The sequence below is a fragment of the Mizuhopecten yessoensis genome, unplaced genomic scaffold (genome assembly GCF_002113885.1).
Source record: "Mizuhopecten yessoensis strain PY_sf001 unplaced genomic scaffold, ASM211388v2 scaffold4839, whole genome shotgun sequence".
In the NCBI taxonomy this organism is placed as follows: Eukaryota; Metazoa; Mollusca; class Bivalvia; order Pectinida; family Pectinidae; genus Mizuhopecten; species Mizuhopecten yessoensis.
Genome location: NW_018405747.1, coordinates 334,318 through 349,586, shown reverse-complemented (window position 1 = coordinate 349,586; position 15,269 = coordinate 334,318). Strand labels below are relative to the sequence as shown.

Here is a 15,269-nt window from a genome sequence, read left to right as displayed (position 1 = left end):
CGTCATACATGGCCCTGTAACTTTCATGATATCACATGGAGAATCAGCACCTTCATCCCTCCTATACACGTCATACATGGCCCTGTAACTTTCATGATATCACATGGAGAATCAGCACCTTCGTCTCTCCTATAAACGTCATACATGGCCGTGTAACTGTCATGAATATCACATGGAGAATCAGCACCTTCATCTCTCCTAAACACGTCATACATGGCCCTGTAACTGTCACTCGACACTCCTATACACGTCATACATGGCCCTGTAACTTTCATGATATCACATGGAGAATCAGCACCTTCATCGCTCCTATACACGTCATACATGGCCCTGTAACTGTCATCATATCACATGGAGAATCAGCACCTTCATCGCTCCTATACACGTCATACATGGCCCTGTAACTTTCATGATATCACATGGAGAATCAGCACCTTCGTCTCTCCTATAAACGTCATACATGGCCGTGTGACTGTCATGATATCACATGGAGAATCAGCACCTTCATCTCTCCTATACACGTCATGGATGGCCGTGTAACTGTCATAATATCACATGGAGAATCAGCACCTTCATCTCTCCTATACACGTCATACATGGACCTGTAACTGTCATGATATCACATGGAGAATTAGCACCTTCATCTCTCCTATACATGTCATACATGGCCGTGTAACTGTCATGAATATCACATGGAGAATCAGCACCTTCATCTCTTCTATACACGTCATACATGGACCTGTAACTGTCATGAATATCACATGGAGAATCAGCACCTTCATCTCTTCTATACACGTCATACATGGCCCTGTAACTGTCATCATATCATATGGAGAATCAGCACCTTCATCTCTCCTATACACGTCATACATGGCCCTGTAACTGTCATCATATCATATGGAGAATCAGCACCTTCATCTCTCCTATACACATCATACATGGCCGTGTAACTGTCATGATATCACATGGAGAATCAGCACCTTCATCTCTTCTATACATGTTATACATTGCTGTGTAACTGTCATGAAAATCATCACATAAATACCATCAATTTGATTACTTCAGGTTCATAATAATCCATCAGTTATACAGTCAGAAGTCATCAGATGTGAAAAAATTAAATCACCAATATACAAAACTTGACACAGAAACGAACTATTACTCTTATAAATGGTTTAATTGTGTATTAAATAATTCTTATCGAAAGTAACATCTGCAATCCAATTTCAATAACTATAGTAATATATCCATTCATTAACACATTATCACCCATGGAAAACTAATTTTATTAAGGCTATTACAAATGAACTTTGCACCAATATTGATGCAAAGTAAATCATGATTGTACATCGTGATTGGCACTATCTGGAATATAAATGCATGTAAAAGGCAATACATAAGAATCCACAATAAAAAATGCTGTTCAACAATTAAGCGGTTTATGTTATTCATGATCTAAAATATCTCATCACAAATATTTATTCATTAATATGTATTAAAAATGGATTAAAGTTGTGTCAAGTTTACAAAAATATCTTTGGCATGTTATATTTTTATATCTCATGTGGCTCAAAGGGAAAAGCGAGCTTATGCCATGTCTCAGCATCCCTCGATACATTTTTCACTTAAAGACTTCTAGTCCAGAAGGGCAGAAGGTATTTTAACAGTATCTAGCATAGATCATTTCATGCGAAAAAGGTGGAAATCTTCTCATGACCACTCAATAAATGTGATTAAAGTCATGTTTGACCTAATTTGTCATGGATTATCCCTGGGCCATTGGGATTTCAAGTTGTATAACTGAAAGGAAGCAGAGAGGACATGCTAAAAAGGGAAAAACATAAGCTGTCAACCTCCCTCATTAGGAGGAAGACTCTCTCATTTTGACCAAAAATACCAATCTCCCTCGAAACTCCCTCATTCAAGTCCAAATCACACAACCTGAAAATCTACATCATTGGTCAAATGATATCCTACAAATGTAATTACTGCTTCTTTAATTTATTTTGATACATAAAAAGGGAAAGACGAATTGAGCGAAGCAGCTTCAGTGGGATTTCCTACCCTTTTCTCAGTCATTGGAAACGTGGAATTAGGGAGATTTTCTCTCATTGGAGGTTTCAGAGGTTGACACCTATAGAAAGATATACATATATATTTCTGATAAACAACCCCTTAAACACGATCAAACGGATTTAATTAATTTGGCATGAAATATTTCTAAACATAATAAGTTTAAAGTTATAAAATGAAGAGTGTGCCCCCTTCCTCTTATACTGTTACGCATGTCCCATTAACAGCCATGGTCATTTACATATAAAAGACAAACCAGGTTTTGGTAGTGGAGAAAAAACGGAGAACCTGGAGAAAAATGATCAATCTGTGGCCAATACTTTGCAACTGCCCCATATAGGCCTTGAACCCATGTCTCGGAGGTAGAGGGGTTGTGATCGTAGACGGTCGGACACAATAACCACCCACCGTTTCGAATCTTGACCCCACCTCTGCACAGGGGACCAGGGGGGTGGGGTTCAAATTAAAGCGGATATAGGTACTAATATTTTTAGGACTCCTTCACAAATACGAGTGAAGTCAACTTTTTACCTAAGTTATCAGGGAATACATGTAACTATTGATGTAAAGAACTTAATTCTTCTATACTAGTACAAATACTGAAGGTAACAGTATATATATATAAATTTAACACTTGTATGAAAACACTTACCAATGCTGATGCTGACAAACAGGAAATTACTTAATACATTTTTTTCTAGTATGAGAGGTACACTAATCAACCAACCTGATTATGAAAATAGACATATATTTAGAGGTTCATTTACAATGATAGCCATTTATATAGTCATTCATGAAATCATAAGTACCCTTATCAAACAGGTAAAGGCAGACATCATGGAGTTAGTTATATCAAAAATATTCAATGACTGCCTACAGTTACAGTTATAACTTATATCTTATCTTTTTCCTAAGAAGTTGGACATGCAAAAATTATCTCACCTAATCACAGACCATAACAATTATATAAAAAATGAAGAAGAAAATACCAACACCATCATTTACATAAATGCAAATTATTATCCAGGAAAATAGCAGAGGATTGAAGGTATTACGTCATAAAGTGTAATCAAATGTTATGATCCAATCACAAATTTTGTTACATTATTATTCTTTGTCAACAAAATCCAGAGTAAACATTTGAACGATGTAGATTTGTGCATATGAACCATATAACGAAGTAAATGTTGCCAAGCTAGTTGGTTTACCACAGCATCAGGTGATGACAGCTAACTGTTGTCTGGGTACAGAGCCTTTAACAGCAGTTTTTTATTACACTTGCCCATATGGTTCCTGGGTAACTCTGCCATCACCTCCAGTACAGTGGGGATTTCATACCTAGACAGTTTGTCAGAACAGAAGTCCTGTACTTCTCCCAATGTCAGGGTCCTGTTCTCACGCAGACAGATGACCGCCACAACCTGCTGACCATACACCGAGTCAAGCTTCCCAATAACCGCGACATCACAGATATGTGCGTGTGTCCTAAGTACCTGTTCTACATCAAGGGCGCTGATTTTGAAGCCTCCAACCTTGATGATATCAACACTGACCCTCCCCTGGATCTTGTATAGCTCCCCGTTGTAGTGAACGTTGTCACCTAAAAATATAACTCTGATGAAGTTCTTGCTACCCAAACACATAACTTGTACACAGTCTTTAATTATCAACTAAATGAATAACTCATACGCAGTCCTCATCTTACATGAATGAGTATTTATAAGTATTGTTCTTTCATACTCTCCCAACAAAGGATGCGATAGTCTTGCATATTGAGTGAAAAGTGTTTCTCATGGTTGTGGCCAGGCTATAACCAGGCAAAGCTGTGATATGTCGATGTGCAGTGGAAGTTTAAAACTTGAAATGTTTTTAAAGTAAATGTTAAAGTCACTCTTACAAAAAATAGACTAGGGGAGGGGGTTTGTCAGGCACCATGGAAGGCCCTTCTTAACCTGTCATTGTACTATAAAAGCTATTGATTATCGCTGACTGTTTTCCATTTACTATTTGCCTGATTCGCTCTTACCTATGAATGTAATATTACAAGACTCTTTCATGCCCAGGGGTGTAGGATAGCGAAATTCCACCCGAAGGGGTTTTCAAATTTGGTAAAACTCGAGACTTTGCCGAGGATTTTGCCAAATTTGAAAATCCTGAGCGTGGAAATATCAGCAAATATCAATTTTCCCCTGAGCTTTTTAGACGAAAACAAATCAAGCAGCCAGATTAAGCATATCCCATGTTTGCATAGAAAATTTAATCACATCTTTCTAACGTGTACGGCAAATATATAGTGAAAGGTTTTAATTTCCTCACGTCGCCTTTCCCACATTGCGGCATCGGAGAGTTCCAAATTTGTGACGTCACGTCGTTGTTGAGCCATTGTGAAGTCACGTCACATGAAATGGGGTGTAAGATAGAAATTTCCTACACCCCTTTCTTACTCTAGACAGCTCTATCTTACACACAGGGAAATGAGAGAGGAAACTATTTTCATACCTAAGTGTAAAATATAGATGTTCCCCTATAAGTGATGGTTAGTTATTGTGTTTATCTACCTGGAGTTAGTTCAAATTGCATAAGACATGGGGTTTACCAAGTGTCCTTTAATTTATAATCTTCACATTAACTAATGAGATTTAGCTAGAAGATAAGATTATCAACCATCACTATTTTGGAGACCTTTTTCTATCATTATGTTCATATACTTTCATCTAGAAAGGCATATTTTTCTCCTAGAAATATGTGATTCATGTATCTGATCAGGGAAAATATTTTTAATGAATGATGATGTCACAATGGAAGATGACAGCTGGACAAAGACTTGTTATGTGAAGTCTTAATTGAAATAGACCATGTGGGGGTGCAGTCCTTATCTCAGAAACTGAAGGACTAATTGGTAAGAGTGGCCTTGACCTTAGAAATTAAAACCCTTATTGTACATTTACAGTTCACTGTGTATTACCATGTCAAATTTTAGGTAAAACAGTCTTTTGGATTCCAAGATAATCTCCGGAAACAAAAATGGAGACAGACAGACGTCAGACAGACACTATTTACTACAGGGCACCTAGCTGCATCTCTGATGTTGGGCCAAAATTAACACGGACTTGAAAAACAAAAGCAATCTCTCACCATATTAATACTTAGAAATGGAATATATTTACAGCTGCTTCAATAAACTCCAAACTTTGATTCTGTTAACCAGCTGACCTACCTGTGATAAACCAGCCGTCCTTTGTAAAGGATTGCTCTGTGGCCTCAGGCAGGTTCCAGTAGCTACCAAACACGTTGGGGCCCTTCACAAGTAGCTCTCCAGTGACAGCCTCATCTACACAACAATATAGGCAGGGGTGACACAGGAATTACAGGTACATACATCCATATACAATGTATATGCAGATAGATTATAAATATAGGCAGGGGTGACACAGGAATTACAGGTACATACATCCACATAAATGTATACGAGATAAATAAAAAATCAACAAGCAAATTTGTGGAAGAAAAAAAAAGCATTATAGTAGGTACTAAAGTGTAAATTAACCGCTTAATCCATCAGAATTTACTAACCTCATTAATTATCCATAGATATGCACAAATCACATCGGTTGGCAAACTTAGCATGAGTCGGATGTGCATACGGAATTTGGTTGAAATATCTGCACAATATCTACAGCAATTATCACAGGAAAACCAAAGAGTGCCCGAGATGGGTGGAAAAACAGAGGAACACAAACATTGTTATCAAGTTTAAAGGAATTTGGCTAACATTTGCTAGAGTTATTAAGCAAAAACTGCCGATAATGACGTTTTTCGTTAATCAAGGGTCCATAACTCCGCCAAATGGAGTCCAATAAAAGTGGTTGTCAAACTTGGCCGAGCCCTTAATGTGTTGAACCCTGTTACAAAGTTTGAAGACAATCGGTAATATTTGTTGCGGTTATTGCACAGAAACGGCAGATAATGACGTTTTTCGTGATTCAAAACTCCCCCAAATAAAGTCGGCTGAAAGTGATTATCAAACTTTGCTGAGTTCTACGGCGCATTTAACCCTGTGACCAAGTTTGAAGAAAATCGGTTAACATTTGTTGTAGTTATTGCACGGAAAGGAAGCGTGCCAGAGAGACAAACAAACACAAATTAATATCCCCCGTTTCGGTGAAAGCGGGGGATAACAAGCTAAGAAAACTACAGCCGATCATCGATAATGCTTAAAAATATCAGAAATGATCACATGATTTGCCTTGATATTATTTTTCGCAAATCTAAACGGTACACAAAGTCTTCACAAGATTACACTGTATATAGACAGTAGTGCTCTCTGGTGTCCCTGACACAGCATGTTGAACCTGTTTATTACTTACCTGTGTAGACAGTAGTGCCCTCTGGTGTCACTGACACGGTATGTTAAACTAGTTTATTACTTACCTGTGTAGACAGTAGTGCCCTCTGGTGTCCCTGACACAGTATGTTAAACCTGTTTATTACTTACCTGTGTAGACAGTAGTGCCCTCTGGTGTTACTGACACGGTATGTTAAACCTGTTTATTACTTACCTGTGTAGACAGTAGTGCCCTATGGTGTCCCTGACACAGTATGTTAAACCTGTTTATAACTTACCTGTGTAGACAGTAGTGCCCTCTGGTCTCCCTGACACAGTATGTTAAACCTGTTTATTACTTACCTGTGTAGACAGTAGTGCCCTCTGGTGTCCCTTCACAAAGTATGTCATACTTGTCAGGATTGTCCTCGTTGAACTTCACTATTCTCACTTTGACATAAGGCATTGGGTTTCCTACAGTACCTACCAATGTTAAATACAACGTCTGTAAAGTATAGTTACTGATTTTGATAAATTGAAAGTCAAGATGAAAATTTCAGGCGTTCTTACTTATATTTATCTATCATATATACAACAAGACATCATCAGTCTTGTTAACTTGAGCTGTGGCCAAATACTTATTGATATACTGTGTATAATTAATATGAATTGTACAAGTGCCATAACTAGTTCGCAAAAAAAACACCAAAATTCCTACCAATTATTCTCTTTTTCTCTGCCCAATCTGAAAAACAAATTTAAACAAAATGTGATATGCATTACTGATTTGATTGTGTTTGTAATAAATGGAATAGAATTACTGTGTGTGATTGGTACTTCTGATGACACTGTTTTAATTATTCAGTACAATGTGAACAAATGTTTTCTATCTATGACTTTTACTGATGTTCTATAAAGTATTCATCCCCATAAGATACCTATATCCGGGTGAGATATTTATGCATAAAATACTAATCCGGGTGAATATTTTATGGCGGATGAAAATTTTACATGACACCTGTATTTTCTCTTTTAAATAATCATTAATGCAATCTTTGACATAACAAAAAATCCTAGTGGAATCTTGGCACCCCAGCTGCACAAGATCCATATTAGTTCTATGCAAGTTTAATCTTTTCATTTTTCTTTTGCTTTTCTAATGAAGCACAAAATAAAATATGGACACCTAGAGGTAACACAAAGCACCTGTTTATATAAAAACATGGCTGCCATGCATTTTTATCTCCAAATGTAATTTACTAAGGAGTAGTAACAGCCTTTATCATAAATATTATTACACTTTATGTATGTCAATATGAAAGGATTCTTGTAACACAACCAATAAACCAGATAAAGGAAGCCATCTGGATATGCCGCAGTGGGCCAGTTCTAAATCGAGATGAGGGGGCTCATAGACTCTTGAACATCTATGACCAAGTATTAAACAAAGCGTAGCTGATTGAGTCATTTCGGTACATATATAACAACTAATTGTACATACGCGTACAGCGTAGCCGAATCGACGTCGATTTGAGGACAACTCGTACACATTTTACGCCTTTGTGTGCATACGCTTCACTGGTCATTTGTATGATGAAAGTGACAAGAGTACATACCGTACTAGTCATCGAAACGTCACATAGAAACAGGTATTGGTTGTGTTACAAGAATCCTTTCATAACCCATACTTACCAATTCAACCTGAAGAAAATGTTTAGAAATTAATGTATGTCAAATTACAAACAACCAAGTTCAGATGCTGTTGGTTAAATAATACATTGAGCTCCTGAATTTGACCTGGTGTTTACACCCTTGTTATAAAGGGAAGGATGAGAATATGAGAAATGATACCTCAATAGTCTATTTCAGGAAAATTCAAACATAACACCAATTTTAAAGTTTTTTTTGAAAGTCATAGCAGGATTGTGTTCAAGAGACCAAAAGCTCAAGCAATATTTGTGGAATTTGTAATACCTGTACAAACGATTAAATATGGGCATAGATCATGATTTATCGGAATTTAAGAAGGATATGATGAACATCTGTGAAATTGTTATTTATTGTATGTTCAAACTTTACCAGTGGAATGTACTGTTTCAATGTTGTTAGTGAGGATCATTCCAGTCTCCGACATCCCATACCGCTCCAACAGGAAGTGACCAGTCCTAGCCTCCCATTGCTCTAAGACAGTTGTGGGCAGTGCGTCTGAGCCACTCACCATAAGCCTAAAACAACATTTTGTAAAGTAAGCTATATATAATTGTGGAAATAAAATAATTAATATACAATGTATCAGATACACCAACATTTTTCTTAAATCTAACCAACTACATTTTCTTCACCAGAAACGCATTCAAATGTATCCTATGGGTGGCCATTTTAGGATAAAATACATAAACTACTTAAGTGCAAAAAACCCAAATGGCCATTATGTACTTTTTAAACTTAAGTGTAAATGACTTCCATTTAAGATTTCCACTTACATTGGCTCTCAGGTAATCCTATGCAAGAACTTTCACAAGAATGGATCTGACCTGTAGAAAATTAGGGATAAGTTCTTTCCTGGAAGGGGATTATGTACATGTCACCATTGTAAAATTCTAGCAATATCCTTATGACTCTGTCCAGAATTTCTGTTTAGCTCGTTTGGTAGACCAGAAGCCATTAGGCTCAACCCCTAGAGGAGGCAGTGAAAAATTGATGTCCTCTGTGGCATAAGGAATAGCATTTTTTTTAACTGGGATCGATGAACACTAAATTATAATAGTGAAGATATTTTGAGGTTTCAGTGACTGACTAAAATATTACCTCATGTTCCACCTCATGTCACTGTCTTTTGCCTTAATATGTTCATCACTAGCAGACATGTCCGACTTCTGGTCCAAGGTCTTCAGGTATTCTATTAACTTGGCGTAGATAGTGGGTACTGCCATCAACACTGTAATGTTTTCTTTACCTGTCAGCTTCATCAACACCTGAAAATAAACCTCGTGAAAGTAAGACACCGCTTACTGCTCTGTTGAAATAAATATACATGTTATAATGAACCTCAGCTTTTGAGATTTCTACCGACGAACACCTGATGGCAATGTAAGTAAATGTTTTCCAAAACAGTGTAAAATGAAAACATTTCAATAAAATGGCACTGGTTAGCTTAAAATGAAAAATAATAAAAATTGGAATTAAAGTAATTTAAGGAATGTTTCCATGCAAGTGCACACCTTCTTAACAAAATTTACAATAGCACTGTGAGATTGAATTAGATGTCGAGTGAGTGAATGTACCTGGTGTGCATCAAACTTGGGCAGCATGACACACGTGGCACCACAGTACAGTGGAGTCATGAGTGCGTTCACCAGGCCGTGAACATGGTACAGTGGCAGGACATGGAGGATTCTGTCTTTGGGGGTCCATCGCCATGATGACACCATACCCTCCATGTTGGCTGTGACGTTCCGGTGGGTTAGCACGACACCCTACGGACAGTCATAGGACATAAACAAATATTTCGTTACTCACGTTCAGTGCGCCGGGGGAGTGGGGTTGGGGAGGCAGGGAGGTATGTTAGTGACCCTCATCACTAACAATTATTATTTTCCTGGCATGGGGCCACTATAATAAAGTTAACAACTACTTTATATCTCAACAGACATATTTATATCATCTGAACACATAGTTGCCTCCATGTAACCCCAAACACCAAAAAGTATATTGGAATAGCTAGTCCTCAATGAATATTTGAATCCATCTCGCATCAATATGAGATGTTTTCACAAGTGTGGAGCGCAGGTAAACTTATGTTGAAGTCTTTTTCTTCTTAAGTAATATCAAGCAGGTAACATTATATAAATATCACATTCATGAGAGGGCGATATTGCATATTTTCACCCCTCGGAAAGCATTGTGGACCGAGGCGAAAAGTTTTCACTGGGATGAACCAGGGGCGCATACATTTGGCGCATGTAACAATTTTTGGAATAACACCCTGGCACTGGGACGAACCGTGCACGCATACGTTTGGCGCATGTGATATTTTTTGGAATAACACCCTGTCTTCTTTATCTTTGTAAAACGAGCAAGTTAACATTGAAAATGTTCACATCTTTCTCAACCAATCAGATTATGAGATTTTAACAGAAGGTATAATAATAAAATATATCTCCCAAATTTTATGACAAGGAAAACTACTAAATTTCCCTTGTTAAAATTTAATGTATATCTTTGTGAATTGAAAGCTTTTGGAATTTTCAAAACAACAAAATTATTGAATAGTTTTAGGTCCTAATCCTTACCTTTGATAATTGTTATGAACCAGTAATCTTACCTTTGGGTTACCAGTGGTGCCACTTGTGTAGATAATGACAGCTGGTATATTATCATAAAACCTTTTCTCTATCATATTTATAAGCTGATCTTTGGTTGTTCCGAACCGGGCCTCCTGGACTTTCCAAAAGTCGAACCCTGTCCGACATTTGTCTGTGTAGTCTGCTGCTGCCAGCTGCAGACATGGAATGTTATGGTTAGTGGCGATATCTTCCACCTTGTCCTTAAACGCATTACATGTCACTATAGCAGAACACTTGGCATCCTTTACCCGGTACTCAAGTTCCGAGGGAGGATGTGTCTTGGCCAGAGGCACAGCCACTCCTCCAACCATCCATACCCCCCACAAGGCTGTCACAAAAGACATATCATTCTCACAGAGTATTGCCACCCGACGGCTCTCCAGCGTGCAGGAAGGAGCTATTTGACAACTTTCTGATAGGCGTTGCCCCATCTTATCTCCGAGATACAGTAGGTCCCGGTATGTAAAACTACCATGGTGATCAATGATTGCCAAGTTGTTCAAGTGATTTACAGACCGCAAATACAGAGGAGTGGATAAGAATCCCTCATCTGTCACTTGTGATGAGTACTGCTGGGTTCTTGAACATGACTGATGAAATACTGAGAATGTCCTCACATTCCTGGAACAAACCTTGGCCGAGACAGACGGTGACTGACACACACCAGCCAAGCCTACACCTAGAAGTGATATGGCCCTCCCGTAATACAGCGTTCTCTTCGGTTGATGCAGTTGTCGCCAGGACACCGCCTTTAATCCTAATCTCATCAGCACCATTCTTTTTTGCATTCTGAATACATGGTAAAATACTCAAGCAAGATTATTATGACACAGTGAGGGATATGCCACAATATATCTTATTGTATTGTATCGTATCACGATACTTTATTGTGTATCCTATTGAAATGTTTTGTCCACCTCTATTACGATACGCTAACAGTACTTAAATTATCAATCAGTTTTTATCAAACTCTAAAAAAGTGTTTTCATTTTTTAATCCTTCAGTCAGGTGTGTACAAGAAATTATACAAAACTATATTTCGATAGTATTTATTATTGAAGTTTGACATAACTTGATAAAATCATGCACTCAATCATTTATTATAAAGGTGATCTTTTAAGCAGCTATTTTTATCGTGATACATATTGTATAGTATTATCATGAGGTACAGTATGGGTATCATTTCAGCCGTATGACACAGCACTTTGCAATTTCCCCTAGAACAGCATATGAACAGAGACGTATATATGTAATATATACGTCTCTGATATGAAGTATTATCTTTTTCACAACTAGATTATCACCAATGTCTGTTGTCCAAATAAGACTGAATCTGTTTAAGAATTAATTGAAACATTGGGAAAAATGTCCGTATATGAACGCATAGATATTGACTTAACATCATCAGCAACCGTTACAATTTGACACTTGACGAGTACAACTTTCTTAAAAACTATTTCCTTCTGACAATATATATATATTACTGTAATGCTGCTTTTAGTGCTCTCTCTTTCGTTCTCTCAGATGACAACTATATTGTTACCACAGCTTTTGGTGGTTCCTCGAACACTGTCTTACCCATCATTAGATTACCCTATATATATATATTCATGTGTATAATGTAAATGGCAGATATGTAAATGGCAGATTTAATTAGAAGGGAGGTTTCTTTTCTCTTTCCCTGGTGTATCCACACTTTTACTAGTGTGAGATTTCCTTGTCTCACCCTAGGGTTGAGACAGGGGGGATTCCCCTATTCATAACAATGGTAAGACGTACGTATCTACAACAATGCAATGACGTCATGTCAACAATCCATCAACATCACGTCAACCCTGAATTTAGCATGTAATGTTATCATTACATTGTGTATAAGATACACAATGGGAGAACAGGGTAAGAAAAAACGAATCATTCATCCCCTTCTGGGTAAGATAGAGGAATCTAAACCCTCGGGGAAAGATTCTTAAGTTGGCAAACACAAGGCTTTCAACTTAAGAATCTTCCCCCTCAGGTTGAGATTCCCCTATCTCACCCCCAAGGGGTTGAGAGATTCTATTAATCCCACATCTGCAGGTTTGACAATGACCAGAACAAGGAATAAAGCCCCATCAATAAATCTATGAAGGGGGTAACCATGCACCAATACCAATGGTATATGTGTAGTGGAAAAACACTACTACAGTACGTCTCTGCATGTGTCAGGCATGCCACATGAGAAAGCCGGAGAAACGTAGCAAAAGAGCCTATTTGATGAAACCTGTTGTTGTGGAATCGTAATAACTACAACGATCTCGATGACATTGTGACAGCTTAAATCTGAAGAACAAACCAGCTGCTATCTGGATTTGGGATGAAGCAGAAATACCTGAAATATATATACTCCTGTGAAGGTTACTGCTGATAGAAGGTTAAAAAGCGTCGTTGGCAGGAGTCGACCAGCAACAACTGGTAGAATATTACAGCATTGTGTGTCAATGCCACAGGTGAAAACATTCCATCTATGATTATTGGAAGGGTTTGTGAGTAAATTTTTGGTTTAATGTCCTCGCAACAGCTAGAGTCAGTGGCGTAGCAAATCATGTTTCGGAGTGTATGCTTACAGAGAGTCACTGTGCGAGGCACGTAGCTCCTGGGGAGTGGAACTCCTTCTCTGATAGCTGGAAAAAATATTCTTCTAGGCCCTAGAAACAATCCCTTTTATTCTGGGAACTCCTTTTAGTCTGATTATTATCAAGTAAAACCCGACTTTTTATATGAATAATATCAAATTGTGTACTTCACTAAAAAGTTGTTTGCATAAACCGTTGAGATTTGTCAATGTTTATAGACATAACAATTTTAGCAACACTATTTTATCAGAATTTTCAAGAAGATTTTTTTTTAAATCTTTCCTTTTTTTTGTGATTGATACGGACTGTCCATATATATTAGTCATACAAAAAGAAATTAATAAAAATATATGATTAAAAAATCTTGAAAATTTAGTGTATGCTTGAGCATACAAGCATTATACATGTATGCTACGCACTGACAGTCATATGAAGACAGTTGTGTAAGGAGACACTGCCAGGAAAAAAAGTAGAAAGAACAGAAAGACAACAAGAAAGATAGGAAACAAGAAAGATCCCAATTATTGCAGATCAATTTTGGTCTCTTCCATGTCCCCTTTGAAGAGGACACGGCAGAAAACCCCTAATTCTGCAGAAGGGCCCTCAATAGTCGCCTTTTATGATAAACATTAAGTGGGATACAGCGGACCTATTCTTGATTTCGTCAATTTCCCCTTTAAAGAAGACAAGAGAAACAACCCCTGAGGCATATTAGAAGGGGTAAAACGTTAAAATGGCTGTTTGGATACAACAGGAAGGAGGAGCCAGCTGGAACTCTGTGGACCTATCAAGAGAAAGCTGTGATGAACAACAGCATTTGCGAGTGAATGTTCTTTGGCGAGTGGTTTTCTTGGCAAACACCAGACATCTATGTCAAAATGTCTTAGTCTGGTGTAATGGCCAGAGAAAACTCGGGCTATGTAATATCTTACAGTCTTGTGCTCTTGTAATCACAGTCACTGGCTTGAAGGAGATCGGGTGAGGACAATCATGAGTGCCTGTGTTGTAATGCTTTTTATGTGTGCCTTTTACCTGAATAAACATTACATGGCCAGTCGACGGGGAGGAAAGTGGGGTGTACGTTAGCTGCGATAACGTAGCTAGCGTGCAGACAGCTTGAAGCCATGATGGTGTATTGCCTAAATAAAAATCTTACATATTAAGTTGAATTTTGAGTCTAAATTAAACACTACCTGTGTTAAAATACACTCAAATCACCAGACTGTCACGTCATACAGAAACTTCCACGAGCTGATCAAATATGTTGTCCCACTACCGGCGAGTTTCCAGAGTTGTTACTATCCTGACTAGTAACGGCGTGATCTTATTCTCCTGATAGTGTGGGTCGAAGTGCTGAAACCTATCACTGTTCAGGCCGAACGCGTTTAACTCATTCGTCCCCTAAAAACACATTTGAACCCTTCCAATTCAGAGGTTGGAATAGTTTATTATCAAATTTCAGGGGTGAATGAGTTAAGCACACTGGGCTCGTTACAAATGTCTAATACACATGTATAAAATACACATGTATAAATGTGTTTGAGATTGGTAAAAGCAGGACAAGAGGACATTCTCAGAAAATATGTACATTAGAAACATTTTTTTTTTCAATTTCCGAATATTGGAACATGAGTTCACCTGAATTGTACATTGTTACATTATGAACATTGTATTACCTGAAGTAGGGATGTGTAGTCCAGCATGGAGTGGGATATTTATTGGTATGGTTAATTTAAAGAGGCTTTAATTGAAGCCTGCGTCAATCAAAATTTCCTAATAAAGTATTTAATTCGGTATATAATTCGTTTAGTATTTAATTCACGATATATCGTGATGACCTTATAGATACATCTATATTTTCTTATGTATGTTAATTAACTCCTAAATTATTAATCGTAAAAACCTTTTGTAAAT

The 15,269-nt window shown here is 37.6% G+C and overlaps 1 protein-coding gene across 3 annotated transcripts; it reads right to left on the bottom strand.

The window, feature by feature from the left end:
• Positions 1 to 137: 137 nt before the first annotated feature.
• Positions 138 to 14,657, bottom strand: LOC110449900 (acyl-CoA synthetase family member 3, mitochondrial-like). 3 transcript variants are annotated; one of them, XR_002462912.1, is made up of 10 exons: positions 14,549 to 14,657; positions 10,722 to 11,532; positions 9,682 to 9,873; positions 9,206 to 9,372; positions 8,477 to 8,622; positions 7,116 to 7,142; positions 6,761 to 6,880; positions 5,291 to 5,404; positions 845 to 3,673; positions 138 to 187 (listed from the first exon to the last, which is right to left on the bottom strand). XR_002462912.1 is itself a non-coding variant. In XM_021497046.1 (9 exons), exons 2-9 carry the CDS (start codon positions 11,529 to 11,531, stop codon positions 3,303 to 3,305), a joined length of 1,947 nt encoding a protein of 648 aa, XP_021352721.1. In that variant the 5' UTR covers position 11,532; positions 14,549 to 14,657; the 3' UTR covers positions 238 to 3,302. The 3 variants fall into 3 exon arrangements, 1 of the variants encoding a protein (XP_021352721.1); XR_002462911.1 differs by having other exon boundaries at positions 141 to 219; positions 740 to 3,673; XM_021497046.1 differs by lacking the exon at positions 138 to 187 and having other exon boundaries at positions 238 to 3,673.
• Positions 14,658 to 15,269: the final 612 nt, after the last annotated feature.

What these genes read in the sequence shown, in the direction of transcription:
- LOC110449900 (XM_021497046.1), bottom strand. Translation starts at nt 11,531, where the DNA reads ATGCAAAAAAGAATGGTGCTGATGAGATTAGGATTAAAGGCGGTGTCC. An exon ending in GCACCACTGGTAACCCAAAG is followed by an intron (nt 9,874 to 10,721) that starts GTAAGATTACTG and finishes GACTGTCCGTAG; the next exon opens with GGTGTCGTGCTAACCCACCG. An exon ending in AGAGAAAAAGAGAATAATTG is followed by an intron (nt 6,881 to 7,115) that starts GTAGGAATTTTG and finishes TAACATTGGTAG; the next exon opens with GTACTGTAGGAAACCCAATG.